The sequence below is a fragment of the Monodon monoceros genome, unplaced genomic scaffold, assembly GCF_005190385.1.
Source record: "Monodon monoceros isolate NGI ecotype Baffin Bay Population unplaced genomic scaffold, NGI_Narwhal_1 Super_Scaffold_5, whole genome shotgun sequence".
Lineage (NCBI taxonomy): Eukaryota > Metazoa > Chordata > Mammalia > Artiodactyla > Monodontidae > Monodon > Monodon monoceros.
This window is the reverse complement of record NW_021703782.1, coordinates 81,666,875-81,687,138: the sequence shown is the minus strand read 5'-3', so window position 1 is coordinate 81,687,138 and position 20,264 is coordinate 81,666,875. Positions and strand designations below refer to the sequence as shown.

Sequence of the window (20,264 nt, the reverse complement as noted above, 5' to 3'; positions counted from 1 at the left end):
CTTCCCGGACCGGGGCACGAACCCGTGTCCCCTGCATCGGCAGGTGGACTCTCAACCACTGCGTCACCAGGGAAGCCCAAGAGTAGGAGTTTTTAAGGGAAAAAAGGGAAGAAGAGTGTTTCAGACAAATGGAGGAGTAGGTGTGAAGTTTCTGAGGTGGTAATGAACATTGGACTTTCAGAGAGCTGGAGTATATTATCATCTTATAGATGAAGACACTGAAAGACTTAGAGAGGCTGAGTGATTTACCAAGGTTACATAGTAAATGGGGGGAGCCAGACTTGTCACCAGCAGTATACAGCTTTTATCAGGTAACTATACTATTTTGAAGGCCAAAGTAAAGTAATTTAAATTGAGGTTTCTCATAGAAACTGAGAACTCACCCAGTTCCTGCATAAAAATAAGTCAAGGGGGCTTCCCTGGTAGTCCAGTGGTTAAGACTCTGTGCTTCCACTGCAGGGGGTGCTGGTTCGATCCCTGTTCAGGGAACTGAGATGCAGCATGCTGCGCTGCATGGCCAAAAAAAAAAAAGACAAAATGTTTGTTATGAATAATGTAATAGTCTGTTTAAATTATCCCTACTGGGTCAGTATATAAACAAAAATGTAGTTACCTATATGTGGTATTATTGTTTCTATACTGTGTGGCCCAGCCCTCTACTAAGGTAGAATCCTTTGTTCTGGTACCAGAGGCCTACTTCTTACTAAGTCATATACAGTTGGGCAAGTTATCTAAAAAAACAAAAAAATTGCTAAACTTGATTTAGGACTCACCATAAAAAGTGTGTGTGTGTGTGTGTGTGTGTGTGTGTGTGTGTGTGTGTGTGTGTGGTGAGAGAGAGGAATATGGTAACCAAATGTGGTAAAATGTTAAATCCAGGTGAGGGCATACAGGTGCTCATTATATTACTTTTTCATCTTCTTTTAAGTTTGAAAATTTTCAAAATAGAAAGCTGTTATAAAAAGTCACTGAACCTGTAATTTGTCTGGTTTGGAAAAGAGGGAGGAGCGCCCTGTTGCTTTAGAGTTTTTGAGAGAATATGTGTGAAAGAAGCTTGAAATCTGCACTATACAGGTGCACTGTGATACTGTTAATTGTAATTTCTGTTACTTTCACTATGATAAGTAACCTTCAACATGATTATTGAATTTAAAGAGAATTTCCTTGGATGACTTTTACTGGCATTTTGAGGAATACTTAGAGCCACTTGATGGCTTTTGGAAACTGAGCCCTGGTTCTCTCTGTGGCTGTCTCGATTTCTTAGTGAAACCCTCCTGTGTGCAGGGATGGCAGTTGAAGGCATTTTGTTGGTCATGAACTGCCTTCTCTCATAAGTTGCCATCTCCTGGACAGCAGCACGTCTGCGTTACCACTGGGTACTATGGAAGGTAGATGTCCCTTTTGTGAATATTCTCCCATTACCAAGTAGAATGCCAGTAACACAAAGATGGCTTAATGTTAGGAAATAGAATAAATCCCATCAGTATCTAAAATGGGGAAAACCAGCTTATCCTATCAATAAATGCTGAAAGACTTGATAAAACCCAACAAGGTTCCTGGAAGAAATTAATGTGGCAAAATGAATGAGCCATCCTTTGCTTGCATTGAGTTTTTAAAATCTTTAATGACTATGTATTGCTTCTTAACATTTTGCAAGCTCGAACTGAGGTGTGACACATGTCTGAGTTTAGTTGTGAGTCTATCTTAGCCACAAATGTGGTATATTGTGCATTTGGGAATTTCTGCCAGTGTGGTGTTATAGTTTTTTTCTTTATCAGCACTGCTTAAGAATTGAGGATGAGGTGAGACCATAAAGTGAAGAAACAAACAACATAATTACATAACAATATAAAAATGTAATGGCACTAATTTTCATAAAACATGCCGAGTATTTTCAAAGCAGCCCCTGTGGGAGGCAATGCATGTGCTCATCCCTTAGAACCTGCTGGGCCTCCTTTTGGAGTTGTCCTCTATGCCAGTTTACTAGTTGATCCGGAAAAGTTATCTCAGTACATAATTCTAGGTTTGCTGCCCGCATTTCTTTCTATCTCTGTCTCTTCCACGTAGCAGCATCCCATGGAGTGCTTTCTGCCCTACCTTTATCTCACTTCGTTATATGCCCTTCCTAGGACTTTATTTGATGAAAGGTTCAGGTAAATAGGCTGAGAACTTGGAACTGGAGAAGGAGAGAAGGCAAGAGTGGATATAACAGGCTCATTTCACTCAGTCAGCCCTTTTGTTTCTGTGTATGAGCTGCTTGCAGCAGCTTTGATTTCCCTTCCCCACTCTACCGCCTTCCCCCAAAAAGGTTGGAAACTGTAAGAGAATTTTAAACTTAGACTGTTGCTGGAATGACATCAGGAAGCTTCCAACTATTTAAGCTTAGCTATATTTTTTTGAAATCTCAGTGTAAATCTTGTAGCTTGAAAAACCCTCATCTAGTGGTAAAATTTAGTTCACCTCCTAAGCCCCTAAGTTCTCCATCTGTTGTATTTAAGGTAGGGAACAGACAAAGTAGAAGAGAAGTAGAGGAAGAGAAAAAGTAAAAGGAACTCAGGGCAGTTAAAGAGACAGACTCAAGTTACACATAGAGGAGCAGCTCCCTCCTACAGCCCAGAGAGCATTTGCCGCTGTGTCCCCACTTATCCTGCAGAGGATGGGTAGTGTGTTTCATATTTGTCACAGATCTGACAATTGCCCTTTTAGTTTCTCCCAGCGGGGGGTCCCATGAAAGGAATCTCTACATCTCTGGTGAAGACATATTTATTATGGACTTATTAGAGGAATACTTTTATACTGATCTTAGGGAATCCAAACTGGTATATCTTTTTGTTACATGTATTATACATTAAGAGTTTTAAGAATTTCATTTAAGATTCTAGTCTGTGGAAACAATTAGAAGTAGCAGCAGCAGCAGTAGTAATATTAATGATAATAATAATAATGATAAAATGTAAGCTTTATAAGAGCAAGAACCTTATCTTTTTACCCCTCTATCCCTAGCACTGGATTGGGGTGTCTAGCACATTATCTGTGTTTATTTATAGTTATTGAATAGATGGATGGATAAATAGTAGCCAGCATTTATGAACTATTAGTTTTATAGGTGCTTTGTTAAATACTTTAAATAGGTTATATCATTATCTCTCAACGTACGGTAAAGTATTTTTTGCAGTATTTTGTCAAGTTTACTCGTCACTGATTATAAGGCACATTTTTATCTGTAACTGAAAAAAAAACCAGAAAGATTGAACTATGTTTTCTTTCTTTTTCTTTTTTTTTTTAAAGAAGATGTTGGGGGTAGGAGTTTATTAATTTATTTTTGCTGTGTTTCGTCTTCGTTTCTGTGCGAGGGCTTTCTCTAGTTGTGGCAAGCGGGAGCCACTCTTCATCGCAGCGCGTGGGCCTCTCACTATGGCGGCCCCTCTTGTTGCGGAGCACAGGCTCCAGACGTGCAGGCTCAGTAGTTGTGGCTCACAGGCCTAGTTGCTCCACGGCATGTGGGATCCTCCCAGACCAGGGCTCGAACCCATGTCCCCTACATTAGCAGGCAAATTCTCAACCACTGTGCCACCAGGGAAGCCCTAGCACAATGTTTTCTTATCACTTAGGATTTTTATGTCTATCATAAGAACTATTTTAGAATTACTTAGATACAGATTTTTTGTCATATCATTCATTTGTGTACCTAAAAAGGGAAATAATTTATTCAAGTAATCCTGAAACAGTTTCACTTTCAGAATCTGACTCTTGTGCAATCACTTACCATTTCTGAGTCATTGATTTCTGTGGTTTTCCACACAATATTTATTGACTTCTGTGCCATTAAGAGTGTTGGTAACACTCTTGATTAAAGAATGTTACTGTACTTTTTCTAGGATTTTCTTCCAAGCTGCTCATACCCATTCTGCAAGTATTGATGCTGAGACTTTACTGTTTGACTAACCTTAGAGTTCATTTTTTCTCAATTGAAACATGTCAACTGCTAGTTAAGCAGCTTTTATTCAAAGTCAGCAAGATATAACCAAAATGTTAATAGCGGTTTTCCCCAGTGGTAGTTGGATTACAAATGATTGTTTCCTTTTTTTGTAATTGTCTTTGTTTTCCAAAATTTCTACACACACACACACACACACACACACACACAATTAAAACTTGCCTTTGCTTCAACTGTGGATCATGATATCACTTTATCTAATCTTATGCAGCCTCTTTTGGAGAGTTTGAGAGTAGAATTCATCACTCTCTCTTGGTGGTCAATGCTGCCTTAGATGTAGAAAGTCCCATCCATCTGCCCCTGGTGGGACCAGGTTCTGTGCTGCCCTCCAGTGGCTATAGGCTGTATAGCACTGAGCAAGAGACGTTCTTACATTATTTGCTGGCCAGTGCAGAACATTGACTCCCACTAACATTTTTAGGAATGTACTTTGTAATTGTCCTTGAATTAGGCAGCACTTGCTCCCAAATACCAGAGTTACTCACACTTGTCTGCCTTCCAATGCAACTTGAACCTTCCACATTAGAAATTGAGAAGTTTTTATAAGAGCTATACACAAATGAGACATTAAGAATAGGAAAATAATTATAGACAACAATATTGTATTAACATCAAACTTACTAAGAGACTGGATCTTAATTATTCCCACCACAAAAAAAATCATAATTATGTAAAATGATAGGAGTGCTAGCTAACACTACAATGAGGATCACATTGTAATATTGCAATATAGAAATGTAGCAAATCAACACGTTGTACACCTTAAATTTATATACAATGTTATATGTCAACTATATTTCAGTAAAAAAAAAACGAGAAAATATACAGTGAAGAGTTCATGTGCATAAAATAGAACTTGGATGAGCAGGTTTAGTCTGAATCCTGAGTAAGCTTATAGGCTTTGTTTGTAATTTTTCTGTTTAGGGTTTTATTTTGCTGTTGTGTTTTTGTTTTTTTTTTTTTTTTTTTACCACATTGTGGAAGGGCATGGTTTGGGAATGGAAAAAGTACATAGGCGGCAGTGGTCTTTATCCTGGAACCAGAACAGTAAGACCTTCCTGTTGAAATCATCTGCCTCTTTTACTATCTGACATGGATAATCATAGCAGGGAGGGACATTGCTGAGACAAGAGGAGAGGCATTTTCCCATTTGGAACCCTGCTGGGCATTAGGCAGGCAGGCTGGCAGGCAGAACCCATCAAGGCAAAGTAAGTGACCACTGAAGCAAAAGTACGTGCTAATTTTCCAGTCAGCGAGATGTTAACCTTCTTAAATTTATAATTCCTTTGACATCCATTTTAACATTTGATCCATCTAGTTAATAATAATAAAAAACCCCTCCATTTATTATACCCCTTAAGTCATTCTTTGTTATACTGTCAAAATGTCACATTGTAATTATCTTAAAATCACTTTTGACCAAAGCTTGTAAAAAGTCACCTTTATGTCTGAGATTATTGATCAATGTAATTTTAAGGTTTTTTTTTTTTTTCGGTACGCGGGCCTCTCACTGTTGTGGCCTCTCCCGTTGCGGAGCACAGGCTCCATATGCGCAGGCTCAGCGGCCATGGCTCATGGGCCTAGCCGCTCCGCGGCATGTGGGATCTTCCTGGACTGGGGCATGAACCCATGTCCCCTGCATTGGTAGGCAGACTCTTAACCACTGCGCCACCAAGAAAGCCCAATTTTAAGGTTTTTGCTTCTTTTTTAAAAAAACAATTTTTATGTATTTTTGGCTGCGTTGAGTCTTCGTTGCTATGCGCGGGCTTTCTCTAGTTGCGGCGAGCTGGGGCTACTCTTCATTGTGGCGCATGGGCTTCTCATTGCGGTGGCTTCTCTTGTTGCAGAGCATGGGCTCTAGGCGTGCGGGCTTCAGGAGTTGTGGCTCTCAGGCTCTAGAGCGCAGGCTCAGTAGTTGTGGCACATGGGCTCAGTTGCTCCACGGCTTGTGGGATTTTCCTGGACCAGGACTTGAACCCATGTCCCCTGCATTGGTAGGCAGACTCTTAACCACTGTGCCACCTGGGAAGTCCCAGGTTTTTGCTTCTTAATAATTAAAAACCACTTCATTATGCAGTATTCTTGCTGTCATGATGTTGTTTGAGAATTAAGCAAGCAAGTATCTATTCCTCTAATAGTCTTTAAGTGTTAAATCTTTTTCTATCCATAACTAGAATTTTAAGGCAACCTAAAGGTTGTACTTTTAAGTTGGTAAACAGACTCTCATTTCTCCAGGACTATTATAGTGACTTCCTTACCAGTCTCCCTGGTTCTCTACCACTGTTAGGTGAATATTTTTAAAGCTCAGCTTTGCTGCTCAGTGTCTTCTTATCACATGTAGGATAAAATTCAAATACCATTAATTTAGCACTTAAGACTCTCTGGAGTCCATCTGTAACCTCATTTATTTCACTTCTAGTTTATGCGTATTTGCTATTAGCACACTGTTTTCCGATTATGCCCATTAATTCACCAAGTTAAGGAAGTTGAAAGCATTATATTGTCTCTAGCAGTGCCTCTTGCTGTCCAATTTCATACTGATCCTTAGGCCACAAATAGAAAATGGATGTTTCGTCTTACACTAGTTCATTTCTTTCTGGGTCTATTGCATATTTTTTCTGCCAAATCCTTTGGGGATTAAATTCCTTGGCAAATCAGGCACCAGCTAGTCTAGTTTAGCCTTTTTTCTTTTTTTTGGATGCGTTGGGTCTTCGTTGCTGCACGCAGGCTTTCTCTAGTTGCAGCGAGCAGGGGCTACTCTTTGTTGCTGTGCGCAGGCTTCTCATTGCGGTGGCTTCTCTTGTTCTGGAGCACGGGCTCTAGATGTGCGGTCTTCAGTAGTTGCAGCATGCGGCCTCAGTAGTTGTGGCACACAGGCCCTAGAGTGCGCTGGCTTCAGTATTTGCGGCACGTGGGCTTCAGTAGTTGTGGTGCATGGGCTCAGTATTTGTGACGCGCAGGCTCAGTAGTTGTGGCGCATGGGCTTAGTTGCTTCGCAGCATGTGGGATCTTCCCAGAACAGGGATCGAACCTGTGTCCCCTGCATTAGCAGGTGGATTCTTAACCACTGCGCCAACAGGGAAGTCCCTAGTTTAGCTTTATTAACATTGAATGTGCACCTAAATTGGACCTAATAGGATATATTTTCCCTTTGTAGGGCTTGATAATATTGATTTAAAAAATTCTTAAAAAGTTATTGTTATTTTGCCGATAGGATGGGCCAAACGTGTTCTCTGGTAGTTTTAATTTGTTACTTCTTAATTACAACTGAGCGTGTTTTTACATGTTTATTGGCCATTTGTGTTTCTTTCATAAATTGACTGATAATCTTAGCCCATTTATCTTTTTGATGGTCCTTTTGTAACTGTTCTTTATATATTCTGAATATTAATAATTTGTCTCATATATGTCACCAATATCTTTCTTCCTGTTTGTCTTAAAAATTAATGGTGTTTTCAACATCTAGATGCTTCCTTGCCTAGGCAGCTTCAAAATCTGGCAAACGTCTTGGTTGTATGTTTGATGCTGATGCAGGCCTTTATACAATTAGACAGTATCTCCTAAGCACTACAAGGCCATGGGAGATTTTACTCTTTTTAGCTCAGTCCCCAGCTTCCTATGCCACCCCTGTACTCAGTAAATATCCTCTGGGGAAAACTTCCTGTGTGTTTCAGGGGTCCCTTTCAGTCCACCATTCCAGCCCAGATACTATAAATAGCTTCACTGATTTCTCTTTCTCTCTGCCTATGCAGGTGTAATCCTTGGCCCTAAATCTGCACAAGTTGCAGATTTAATTTCTAAAAGGAATATTGCATAGGAAACCTAGCAGAAGAATAAATGCCAGTGAGTGAGCTTTTGCTTACTTAGGAATGGTCCTTTCCTTTCTGGAATTAATGTGACTTTAAAAAAAAGTCATTTTTTTTCCTAGTCATTACAGCATTTGTGATGTGCGGAAGCAGTAGATTTCTGCTACCTACTATATCCTGCTTGGAAGTGGAAATCTTTTCGTAGATCCTCTTTTGGGTTTTCTGTGAACGCAGTAAGATTGTCTGCAAATAATGACATTTTAATTCTTTACCAGTGTGTGTGTGTGTATTTATTTCTTTTTCTTATTACACTAAGAACTCCAGTACAGTGTTATGTAGAAGTGATGGCAAGCATTTTTATTTCTTTCTTGATATCGGCAGGATAGCTTTTAGTGTTTTACTGTCAAGTTGTTTGGTATTTGTTTATTTAGATACCCTTTATTAAATTAAGGAAGTTCCCTTCTATTCCTAGTTTGACAAAATTTTTAAGTGTGAGTAGATTTTACCAAATGTTTTTCTGTTTCTTTTGAGAAGTAGTAGAACCTTTCTCTTTCATTCTGTTAATGTCATGAATTACATTGATTGATTTTCAAGCATTAAACTGAAGTGCTAGGCTAAATCCAGCTTGATGTATTATCTTTTGTACACAGTGCTAAATTCACTTTAATACTTTCTTTTCAAGTTTTGCATCTTATGTTCTTGATTGAGATTAACATGTATTTTTCTTTTCTCATCATTTCCTTGTCAGATTTGGTAGAAAGATTATGTTGACCTCATATTTGGGAAATGTCCCCTCTTTTTGTTTTCTCTGAATGGTTGTATAAATAGCATTATTGGTTCCTTAAATTTTGGTAGAATTTGCTGGTAAAGTTTTCTAGGAATGGAGTTTTCCTTGTGAGAAGGCTTTGGATTATGGGTTCAGTTTCCTTAATTTTAGGACCAGTTATATTTCTAGTGTTGGTTTGGTGAGTTGTGGTTTTGTGAGAATTTTTGCATTTTATCAAAATCTCCATACCATCATTAAGTTATTGATAATATTCTCTTATTATCTGAGTTGCAGACTCCCGCTATATTCCTGAAATTGTGTTTTTTCTCTTTTTTTTTTTCTGGGTTAGTCTCTCCAGGGCTTTATTGATTTTATTATATTAGTCTTTGCAAAGAACCAGATTTTAGCTTTTTTGGTTTTTTGTATTGTATATTTATTTTCCACTTCATTAATTTCCACTTTTATCTTTTTCATTCACTCCTTTCTTCTTTGTTTTTGTTGTTCTTTTATGATTTTTTTTTTAGATTAATACTTTTTTGTTTTTTAGCCTTTTCCCCCTAACATATACATTTTAATGTTATAAATTTCATTCTAAGCATTGCTTTGGCTGTACGCTGCAAGTTCTGATATGTATTTTTCATTATCATTCAGTTCAAAATATTTTCCAGTTTCCCTTTGTAATTTCATCTTTGATCCATGGCATGTAGAAGTTACTTTATTCTCATTATGAGTTAAATCGTTTGAAAGTTGTTGAGACTTTTTTTGTGATTCATCATGTTTGTTTTTTATATGATATATATACCTGCAAAAAATATGTATGTTGCAGCTTTGGGATAGTGAATAATATATCTGTCAAATAATTCTGGTTTCTTAGTTGTGTTATTCAAATTCTCTATATTTTATTGATTTTATTTGTTATATCAGTTGCTATAAGAGATGTGATAATGATCTCCCACCATGATTATAGATATTCCTTGTAGTTCTGTCATTTTTTACTTTATGTATTTTTAGGTTTTTATTTGACACATAGAAATTCAAAATTGTTACATCTGCCTGGGGAATTGAACTTTTTATTAGTATGAAGGGACCTTCTTGATCTGTAGTAATGCTTTTTGCCTTAATATGTACATATTTACTATTAATATAGCTATATGAGATTTTGTTTGATTAGTTTTATATAGAATATTTTTTCCCATCCTTTTAATTTTAAAGTTTGTTATTTAATTTTAAAGTTTGTTATCCTTATGTTTAGATGTATATTTTATAAGTAGTGTATAGTTAGATTTTACTTTTGCACCTTTGTCAAAAATCACTTCTGCATATATATATGGGTCTGTTTCTGGACTCTCTTCCATTGATCTATTTGTCTATCGTCTGTCTTTATGCCATTATCACACTGTCTAGATTCCTGTAGGTTTACAGTAAGTGTTGAAGTCCACTAGTGTAGGTCCTCTAATTTTGTGTTTTGGGTATATTGGTCTGTAATTTTTTTATAATGTCTTTGTCTGGTTTTTGTATAAGGATAATGCTGGCCTCACAGAATGAGTTGGGAAGTAATTCCTTCTCTTCAATTTTCAAGAAAAATTTGTGTGGAAATGGAATTATTTCTTCCTTAAATATTTGGTAGAATTAGCCAATGAAGCTCTCAGTGGAAAGAGCTTAGAAATATGTATTTTTGAAAGAGAAAAACAGATCATGAATTTTTGCTAGTAGTTTCAATTCAAACTAAATATTACAGGGTTTTAACTTAATTCCCTCAATTTTATATTTGTATCTTTTTTCCTTATGCTGAAATCTTGATTCTTAATAGCATTAGCGTGATTACTCATGTGCTTTATCTATAATTTGTGCGTGTTTAGTTCAAAATAACAATTACAGTATTAAAATTTTTTAATCTAATTTTGTTTTACTATTAAACATTTCCTTGGTCCCAAGTCAAAACTGTAAAACCAAGGTATAGTCAGGGAGATATGAATTCCATTCCTGACTTCTCCTTCCATTCTCTTCCATTGATGTTGTTTTTTGGAGGAGGTAGCATCATAAAGATATATATATATATATATATATATATACACACACACACACACACACACGTATATATACATATATATATTCCTACTTATTTTCCAAGTTTCTTCTCCATATTTCTTTCACCTTCTCTGCACCTGGCTTTTTTCACTTAACACAGTGTATCTTGGAGATTGCTCCTTAGCAGCACAAAGAGATCTTTTTCATTCCTTTATATAACAGCCTAGTACTTCATTGTATGGGTGTACCGTACTTCATTTAACCAGTCTCCTACTGATGGATGTTTGGGGGAAATAGGAACTTCTAAAAAGACATTTTCCACATTCCAGACCACAGCATTGTAGCATTGGCTAGTATTATAGAACTATTTAACCTAATTTTAACAACATTTTTATTAAAACCTTTTTCATTTATATATCACTGCAAAAATTCATTTTACAGTATGCTAGGTTTCATTGTGTAGTGTTCTGGTGACTGAATGAGTTTTTTAGTTAGGAAGGTAAAGTTCCGTACTTCTTACTATTTCTTTGGGCTGATTTTCTACTAAGTAGTTTAAGCCTAAGCCTTTGTGGCCTTTGCCTTATAAGAGGTGCCTCTGTTTATCTTAAAAGACTTCTACTTGCTGATACAACCACTCTTACCCCTGAATTTCTGGTACCAGTTTAATCTAATTAATTCCTTGATCAGGTAATAGAACGACCATTTTTACAACAACTCAAAGACACGTTTTCTCATTAATTTATCAGGTTGAAAAAGGGCTTATGGCTGATATATCCACTAGTGTTCTGCTCCAAAAAGTATTAACTCCTAAACCAAACAGATTAATGTCTATTTAAATACTTGTATATTAAGGTATCTTAATATTATTTCAGATTTCTGTGATTTGGTGAATAAAATATTCTCCTCGATCTCATGTATGACCAGTGGTTCTGTCTCTTTGCTCATATCTGTCTTCTGTTTAAAGAATTTTAATAGTCAAGTATATTTCCCCTTTATAAATCCTCCATGGAGTTCAACAAAGTGTTATGTGATCTTAATTACATAGTCTTTTCTCCAAACCCCCTTCTGAGAGCCCATATTCCATCCTTAACTTCTAATACACCGTTTTAGTATTCTTTGATTTCTTATCTTAGGAAAAGATGCAACCTTGACTTATCGAAATAGTATAAGTATTTTTAGCTCTTCCTAGGCAGTGTGAAGACCTTAGAATACTTAGAATCATTAACCTTCTGCTTACATCCCCTCCCCCAGTTTATATGTTGTTGTTATTATGTATTTTAATTTGTGTCAAACTCCATAAGGCATAATTATTGTTGTTTTGTATAGTCAGTATTCATTTAGATTTTTTAAAATCTTTTTTGAGGTATAGCTAACCTAGAATTAACTGTAAAATGTACAAATTAAGTTTGACCTATGTATACACCTGTGAAGCTGTCAGCACACATATATATATATATATATATACCCTCTGGTACAGTTGTTTCTACCATCTAATCTCCTAGAAAATTAAGATGGTTAACAGTTTATTGCAGTTCTGTTTGTTTTGTTTTTGTTTTGTAACTACTAGGAATGGACGTAGGGCTAGAGAATTTTCATGTGTGTTTTTTTTTTTTTTTGCCACCGTTTTAGAATTCTGCCCTCATTTTAAAACTCAGTTTAAAAAATTCTTTTTTTCATCTGTTTTAAGCTACTTGTGCTCTCTCAGGTCCCCTTCACTCTAAAAATGTAGTGTATCTTTTATTCTCATACATGTGACTAGCATGACATATGAGCTTTACCAATGTCTAGAAACCATTGATTTCTCCTATTTGCTACCTCTTGGAAATAACAGAAAAATTTAAAGGCTTTTCCATTCTGATTGACTCAGTATCTTAATAATTGTGATTCCTAAAAGTGAGATCAGCATACATTTTTACTAAAGTTTCTTATTTTGAGGCTATAAATCCTAATTTTAATGATTTGTTTGAGCGTATACCCATAGGTCATAATAAAGGGATTTTTTTTTTTAGTGTATACTGCTGAGTTTTGCTCTTAATTGTATTAGCTTACACAAAATTTGCATATGTGGGATTATAAATTCTTCTACTAGCAAAGAATCTAATATTAGATTTTAGCCTTTAAGAGTGATTTTAATTTACATTTAATTCCCTTTTATTAAATACTGTAAGAGATCCTCACAACATAAAGTGATTTGAATGACTGTTTTCAAAATTGGAATTTTGTACATTCCAATTTTTTTCTAGACTGTATCTATAATAATACTGACATTTATTTAGAGTTTACTCTGTCATTCATTTGTATTGTCTCATTTAGTCCTTAAAACAACTCTATGTAGTAGAAATTATTATCCCTACAGATGAGAAACTAAGGCATGGAGAGTTGATGCACCTTACAAGTTCACACATACAGTAAATAGCTTTGGGATTTAAACCAGGTAATATATGTCTGGAGCCTGGCCTCTTAACCAGTATAAACTCTTTTTTTCTCTAATACTGGAAAAGAATTATATGAACCAAAATGTTCTCCCTAAATAACTATAAGATTTTTGACTGTTGGGCTAATGGGCCCACTCAGACTAAGTTTGAGAGTGACGTTACTTTTTTTTTTTCATTATTTTAGCTGATATAGCCCAGAGATATAGGATAAGCAAATACCCAACCCTCAAATTGTTTCGTAATGGGATGATGATGAAGAGAGAATACAGGGGTCAGCGATCAGTGAAAGCACTTGCAGATTACATCAGGCAACAAAAAAGTGACCCCATTCAAGAACTTCATGACTTAGCAGAAGTCACCACTCTTGACGTAAGTCATTAACTTTTGCTGGATCAAATGAAGTCTGCCTGATTAATGTAAACAAATTCTTATGCAATCAAAGAATCTGGCATTTTCTTATAGTTCATTGTAGTGGATTTATATATATATATATATATATATATATATATATACACACACACACACATACTTAACAAGTTGAATTTTTCTTGAATTAATTCTCAAGGGAAATGCTAATATTTTACTGAACCTTTGGATAAAATGTATATAGCAATACAGTAAAGTTGTACTAATTTGAATTAATTGAGGGTAAAGGGTAGCCTGAATTATGAAGAAATAGAAGTTAATGTCAGGCATACACAAACAAAGTTTCCATAGTTTGCTTAGTGGAGACCCTTATGTAGAAGCGTGAGAGACCCACGGTGGAGTCTCTACCAACAGTCACACGTTACGAATTGATGTATTATTTTAACACATCTTAGAATCAGTCATCTTATTTAGGAAGGACTGTCACTGATTAAACAGTTATGTATTTCTTGAAATTTTAAAATAAAATATTGGAAGGAAATTATTATATTAGATGATAGTTAAGACTGTTTTCAACCTAATGTAATCTTTAATAGTTTTGGACTAGGTGTTAAAAGCCAATTATGCATTTATAGTCATACTTCATTTGGAGATAATTGAACAGCAGCTGGGTAAATGCAATAACATTATTCTTAAAGAACTATATATGTTTATAAAGTAATTACATACTTTATTTTACAGCGCAGCAAAAGAAATATCATTGGATATTTTGAGCAGAAGGATTCAGAAAACTATAGAGTTTTTGAAAGAGTAGCAAATATTTTGCATGATGATTGTGCCTTTCTAGCTGCATTTGGGTAAGTAGCCTGAGAGTGTGTTAGTGGGTCGGGTCAGCTCAGCTGTCGTGTTAAATTCTTGTTGTGTGTGGTCGTTTTCTGAAGATGACCTCTCCAAAGATTATCTCAGTCCTCTTAAAGTCACCAACAAATTTTTACACCTATCTCTGACCTCTTTCTAAGAGTTTAAGTCTGTTAATTATTCTTTCTGTACTATATTCTATTTCAAAATGTGGGTAAGAGGAAAAGGTTGGACAGGTTAACTCTCATACTTTTGTTCAGCTCATTTACTAACACTATCCTGTGTCACAAAAAATGCTTATTAACCTGTGGGGTTTCCAAACTGAAACAACACAGTGTTTCTCATTAATGACCGTGAACTTCATCATCTTTACTCATCTCTGGCTCTCCACCACCTTTTCTTCTGCCTTCCCTGTCTCAGAGGAACAATGCTCCTTTCCACGGCTAACCTCTTTACTTGTTTCCTTGTAATTGTCCCTTCAGAATCCTCTGGGGCTTTGATCCATCAGTTGTCCTTGCTTTCTCATGCTTTCAACCTGACCCTTTTCATGAACTCCTTTCCTTTTCCAAAAACATGATTCTCTTTCCTGATCTGTCCCTTCTACCTCTTGAGCTATAATCTTATCTCTTTCTTTTCATTCTCAATTTTTTTTCAGAGATTAGTTTTGCTTGGCTACCTTGAATTTCTCATATTTTAACCAGTTAAAATACCTTAACCTCCTGGAAGCTAACTTTTACCTCCATTACCCTAAAGAAACTTCTGTCTACACAGTCACGAAGTGACTTCTTAATGAACAAATCCAGTGGCCTTTTTTCAATCTTAATCCTCTTCAATATCTCTGAAGGATGTGACCCTCAACTACCCTGTCCTTTTTCTTTTTTTTTTTGCGGCACGCGGGCCTCTCACTGTTGTGGCCTCTCCTGCCGCAGAGCACAGGCTCCAGACGCGCAGGCTGAGCGGCCATGGCTCACGGACCCAGTTGCTCCGTGGCATGTGGGATCCTCCCGGACCGGGGCACGAACCCGCGTCCCCTGCACCGGCAGGCAGATTCAACCACTGTGCCACCAGGGAAGCCCCTGCCCTGTCCTTTTTCTGCTGTGTCTACACTTTATGTTGAACTCCCTGGTTTGATCCTTACCTTTCTGACTTCTCTGGCTTTATCTTGTTTTTTTTTTTTTTTTTCTTTCTCTTTCAAAATGGAATCATTCTTATGGTTCTGTGTTTGACTCTTTCTTCTCATTGGAGGTTATCTTCCCCCATCCTTTGATATTATACAATATTATTTTTCTCTTTTCTTTGGCCTATAACTGGTAGACTCTATTGTGGTACCTATCTTGAGTAGAGCCCAGATTTCTGGCATAGTATGTCCTCTTCATTTTGTGACCTTTTTCCTTGTTTTAAATGCTTCTATAGGTTTTTTATGTGTGTTTTATTGTAAACATTATCAGTGTTTTTTGAAGATTGTTGTAGAGAGTAAATAACGAATGAACTTCTCCCCCATGCTTTTTGTAATACTGTTTCCAGCCATGCAGGCCCCCCTTGCTATTCCTCAAACACTGCAAGCCCACTTCCGCAGCAGAGCCTTTGCCCTTACTGTCTCTATCCAGAGTGCTTTGTCCAGATATCATCTCATCAGAAAGATCTTTCCTGATAGCTGTATATAAAATAGCACTATCATCATCCAGCTTGTCATTCTTTATCCACTTATTTTTCTTCATAGCACCTTTTTATGTTTGTTTTTAACCACCCAAGATAAAAATATCTAGTTGTTTGTTTTTCCCCACAAAAATGGAAGCTCCATGAGAGGAGGATGTCAGTTTTGTTCACTGCTGTGTACCAAGTGCCAAGAACATAGCTGGTACAAAGGAAGCACATAGCAAATAGTGAATGAATGAATGGAGCATGTTCTTCCTTTCTGTTCCAGTGTCATCAATCTAGCTTAGTACTGCTTGCCCCTGTCTCCTGACTACTGTAGTCAGAACCTGGAGATAAATCAGGGTTCAATTAATCCAAATATAATTTAGAGAGAGGAAAAAGTTACCCATTTTGACTTAGAATTTGTTGTAGAATTCACTCACCAAATATTTATTCACCCGTTATGTGCCTGTACCAGGCATGGGAAATAGTAAACAAATAAACAAAAAATTAGTTATTTATGGAACTGTATTCTAATGATGTATAGGTTATTTCATTTCATCTATTTTTTTTTAGAAGTTTTGGTTTTAAAAATAAAGAGAATTCATGGTTGAGTCTGACTTAACAAGCAGATAATATGTTTGTGTGACTGGTTTATGTGACTACATCAATGACCTTGATCCTCAGTTAATGGGGTCAAAAACAGCTATTTAGTGCCAAAACTGCCAATCCACAGATAAAATACTGAGTCACAAAAACAGCTAACTAAAATTTCCCTTTAAAAAAATCTGCCTCATATTAAATTTTTCCTTTAAATGTATGCTTTTGTTGGTATTGCATAATCTTTATTTATTTATTTATTTATTTATTTATTTATGGCTGTGTTGGGTCTTCGTTGTGGTGCGCGGGCTTCTCATTGAGGTGGCTTCTCTTGTGGAGCACAGGCTCTAGGCGTGCGGGCTTCAGTAGTTGTGGGGCGTGGGCTCAGTAGTTGTGGCTCGTGGGCTCTAGAGCACAGGCTCAGTAGTTGTGGTGTGCAGGCTTAGTTGCTCCGTGGCATGTGGGATCTTCCTGGACCAGGGCTTGAACCCGTGTCTCCTGCATTGTCCAGTGGATTCTTAATCATTGCGCCACCAAGGAAGCCCGGTATTGCATAATCTTATAAGTAGAAAAGAAGATGGACGAGTATATATTTCAAGTTGTTACAGTTCATATGTTGCAAAACAGCTTCATATGTTGCTATACAGCAGGTATATTGCTGCTATTAGTTTTCTCAAAAAATATTATTACTGCTTCTCTCTTTCCATTAGAGCTGTTTCAAAACCAGAAAGATACAGTGGAGACAACATAATCTACAAACCACCAGGGGTAAGTTGCTATTTCTTAATGTATAATTTTTAATATAATTTAAATACATATATAGTATAATCTGTAGTTTTGTACATGTTAATGTTCACAGAATCATAAAGTTTTAATATACAAAGGAACCTTAAGGCATCATTTTGTGCTAATCTAAACCTTTCAAAGTAAAGATGAGGACACAAGCCTAAAGTCACTCGGGCATTTAGTGGCAGAGCTGGGACTAGAGATCCCCTGATCCCCAGGCCTTTTTCACCTCTCTGTTTTGCCTTTGGCCTAGGACTCAAAAAAAAGGCTTCAGTGGTCTGTGATCATCACTCCAACTTGAGTGAGACTAGCCAAGCTCGCAAATCTCCTGGGGTATAAGTTCACCTGGTACTTGCCAGATACTAAGGAGTGCTAAGTTGTTTTTAACCCTTGGCTAAGAAGTTAGGTGTGTCTAAACTTAGAAGTAGCTGTTTAGGCCCAGGTGATGGTAGCCACAAAAAAGACAGAAATCACAGTATTGTCACCCCAAATTGACGTAACTGTCTGTCATTGCAATTTTCACACACACACACAAATAGAAATCTATGGATTTTTTTTTAATTCATAGTTTTCACTTTAATTTTTTTTTGTGGTGTTTTGACACACTGAAGTTGTTAACTTTTCTATAGTCGTATGAATGAACTTTTTGCTTAGAAAGCTCATTTCCTATTTTGAATTCATATAGGTATTTGCCTGTATTCTCTGCAATTGTATTTCTTTAATAATAGCTTACATAGTGTGACCATCTCTGGATTATCAGAATCTATGTGTCTCTCAGTGTAGCTTTCTTGTTAAGAGCACAGGCTCTGGAATGAGACTGTTTTAATGTCAAATCTGCCACCTTCCTTACCACCTCACACTGGTCAGAATAGCCATCATTAAAAAGTCTGCAAGTAACAAATGCTGGAGAGGGTGTGGAGAAAAGAGAACCCTCCTACACTGTTGGTGGGAATGTAAATTGGTGCAGCCACTATGGAAAACAATACGGAGGTTCCTTAAAAAACAAAAACTAGAGTTGCCGTATGATCCAGCACTCCCACTCCTGGGCATCTACCCAGACAAAACCATAATTCAAGAAGATACACACAGCCCTGTGTTCATAGCAGCACTATTTACAATAGCCAAGATATGGAAACAACCTAAATGTCCATCAACAGATGAATGGATAAAGATGTGGTACATATATACAATGGAATATTACTCAGCCATAAAAAAGAATAAAATAATGGCATTTGTAGCAACATGGATGGACCTAGAGATTATCATACTAAGGGAAGTTAAGTCAGAAAGAGAAGGACAAATATCATATCACTTATATGTGGAATCTAACATACAGTACAAATCAACATATCTACAAACAGACTCACAGACATAGAGAACAGACTTGTGGTTGCCAAGGGGGAGAGTGGGTAGGGGAGGGAAGGAATGGGAGTTTTGGATTAGCAGAGGCAAACTATTACTGTATATAGGATGGATAAACAAGGTCCTACTGTATAGCACAGGGAACTATATTCAATATCCATAATGGAAAAGAATATGAAAAAGAATATATATACATTCTTATACATATATATGTATAACTGAGTCGCTTTGCTCTATAGAAAAAATTAACACAACATTGTAAATCAATTATATTTCAATAAAATAAAAAAAAGAATCTGCTACCTTCCTAGGTGTATAACTCTGGGAAAGTTTATTAGCTTCTCTGCGCTTTAGTTTGTTCATTAGTAAAAACAGCCATGATAATACTGGTACCTGCTTTATGGGGATGTTTTGAGGATTAATTGAGTCAACACATACAAGGTGTTTACAGTGGTAAAACAGTGCTTGGTCACAGTAAGTTGGCTTAGGTAATGTTAGCTATTTACCATCATTTTAGGCACTTCATAGATACAATTTTGAGTGAATGTGGAAACAGATACTGCAGTTAATTAATTTTAGAGATAGCCATGCCTTAGATTTATATAGTATCATGTATTTTTCAAGGCTTTTTCACTGGAAGTCTCCAAATTTTCTTCTAACATTTTTGAAGGGAGAGATAGCTAAATTAAATCATTAGGATAATTCTTCTTTTCACAATGTCTGCCTGCTATTGATGAAGATACTGGTAAACATTTAATTGACGCAAATCCAAGGGAAAGCAGAAGGCTTACACATCACAGGTTGGATAATCAGGTCCCTGATAATCACAGAGTTATCAGCTTATTACCATCTATAGCCCTCTTTCTCAGAAGTTCCATGTTTTTTGTTTCTTTTGTATCCTGTATAGATTTTCTGGGTTCATAGATGGCTTTAATAATGCATTTTTGCTAGCGCAGGTTAGATTTGTTTACTTTTTTTTCTCTGTTTTTATAACAGCATTCTGCTCCAGATATGGTGTACTTGGGATCTATGACAAATTTTGATGGGACTTACAATTGGATTCAAGATAAATGTGTTCCTCTTGTCCGAGAAATAACATTTGAAAATGGAGAGGTACGGACTTTCTAATGTGTGTTGTTAGTTTTAATTAAGATTTCCGAAAGAGTAAGCTTCCTCCACCCATCTTACTATTTTACCACAGAACTTATCAGTTATAAAAATCATACAGTGAACATAAGTACATATAGCTATTTCCATAATACAGGCCAATGGTTCTCCACCTCTGCTATCCCAGAACCCCACTGTTATATATTTCCTGCAATAGCAGTGGTTCATGACAGCCTTGAAAATGAGTTTGAAAGTGCCTCTCAGGTGATTCTGATCCCACCCTTGGTTGAAGATCCTTGTTTAAGGGGATTGCTTTAGAAGCAATGCTCTGCAGATTTTAGTTACAATTAATTACATACAGTGAATAATCATTTGGTATAAAAAGGTTTTTCTGATTCCTGTCTATCCTAAAAGAATGAAACTGTGTTCTTTTTCCATCGTAAATAATGAAGGCAATTATCAGTTGTCATGTAACTGTCCTCAGTGATCCCATGCAGCTGAAAAAAGGCCCATCCCAA

At 36.5% G+C, this 20,264-nt stretch overlaps 1 protein-coding gene across 1 annotated transcript in view; it reads left to right on the top strand.

The window, feature by feature from the left end:
- The window catches only part of ERP44 (endoplasmic reticulum protein 44), a 91,405-nt gene that overhangs the window by 46,152 nt on the left and 24,989 nt on the right, over nucleotides 1-20,264 (top strand). Inside the window, exons 5-8 of the mRNA XM_029201846.1 lie at nucleotides 13,217-13,401; nucleotides 14,140-14,255; nucleotides 17,202-17,259; nucleotides 19,636-19,752. Coding sequence (XP_029057679.1) covers nucleotides 13,217-13,401; nucleotides 14,140-14,255; nucleotides 17,202-17,259; nucleotides 19,636-19,752 — 476 coding nt within the window. The remainder of the gene's footprint in view (nucleotides 1-13,216; nucleotides 13,402-14,139; nucleotides 14,256-17,201; nucleotides 17,260-19,635; nucleotides 19,753-20,264) is intronic.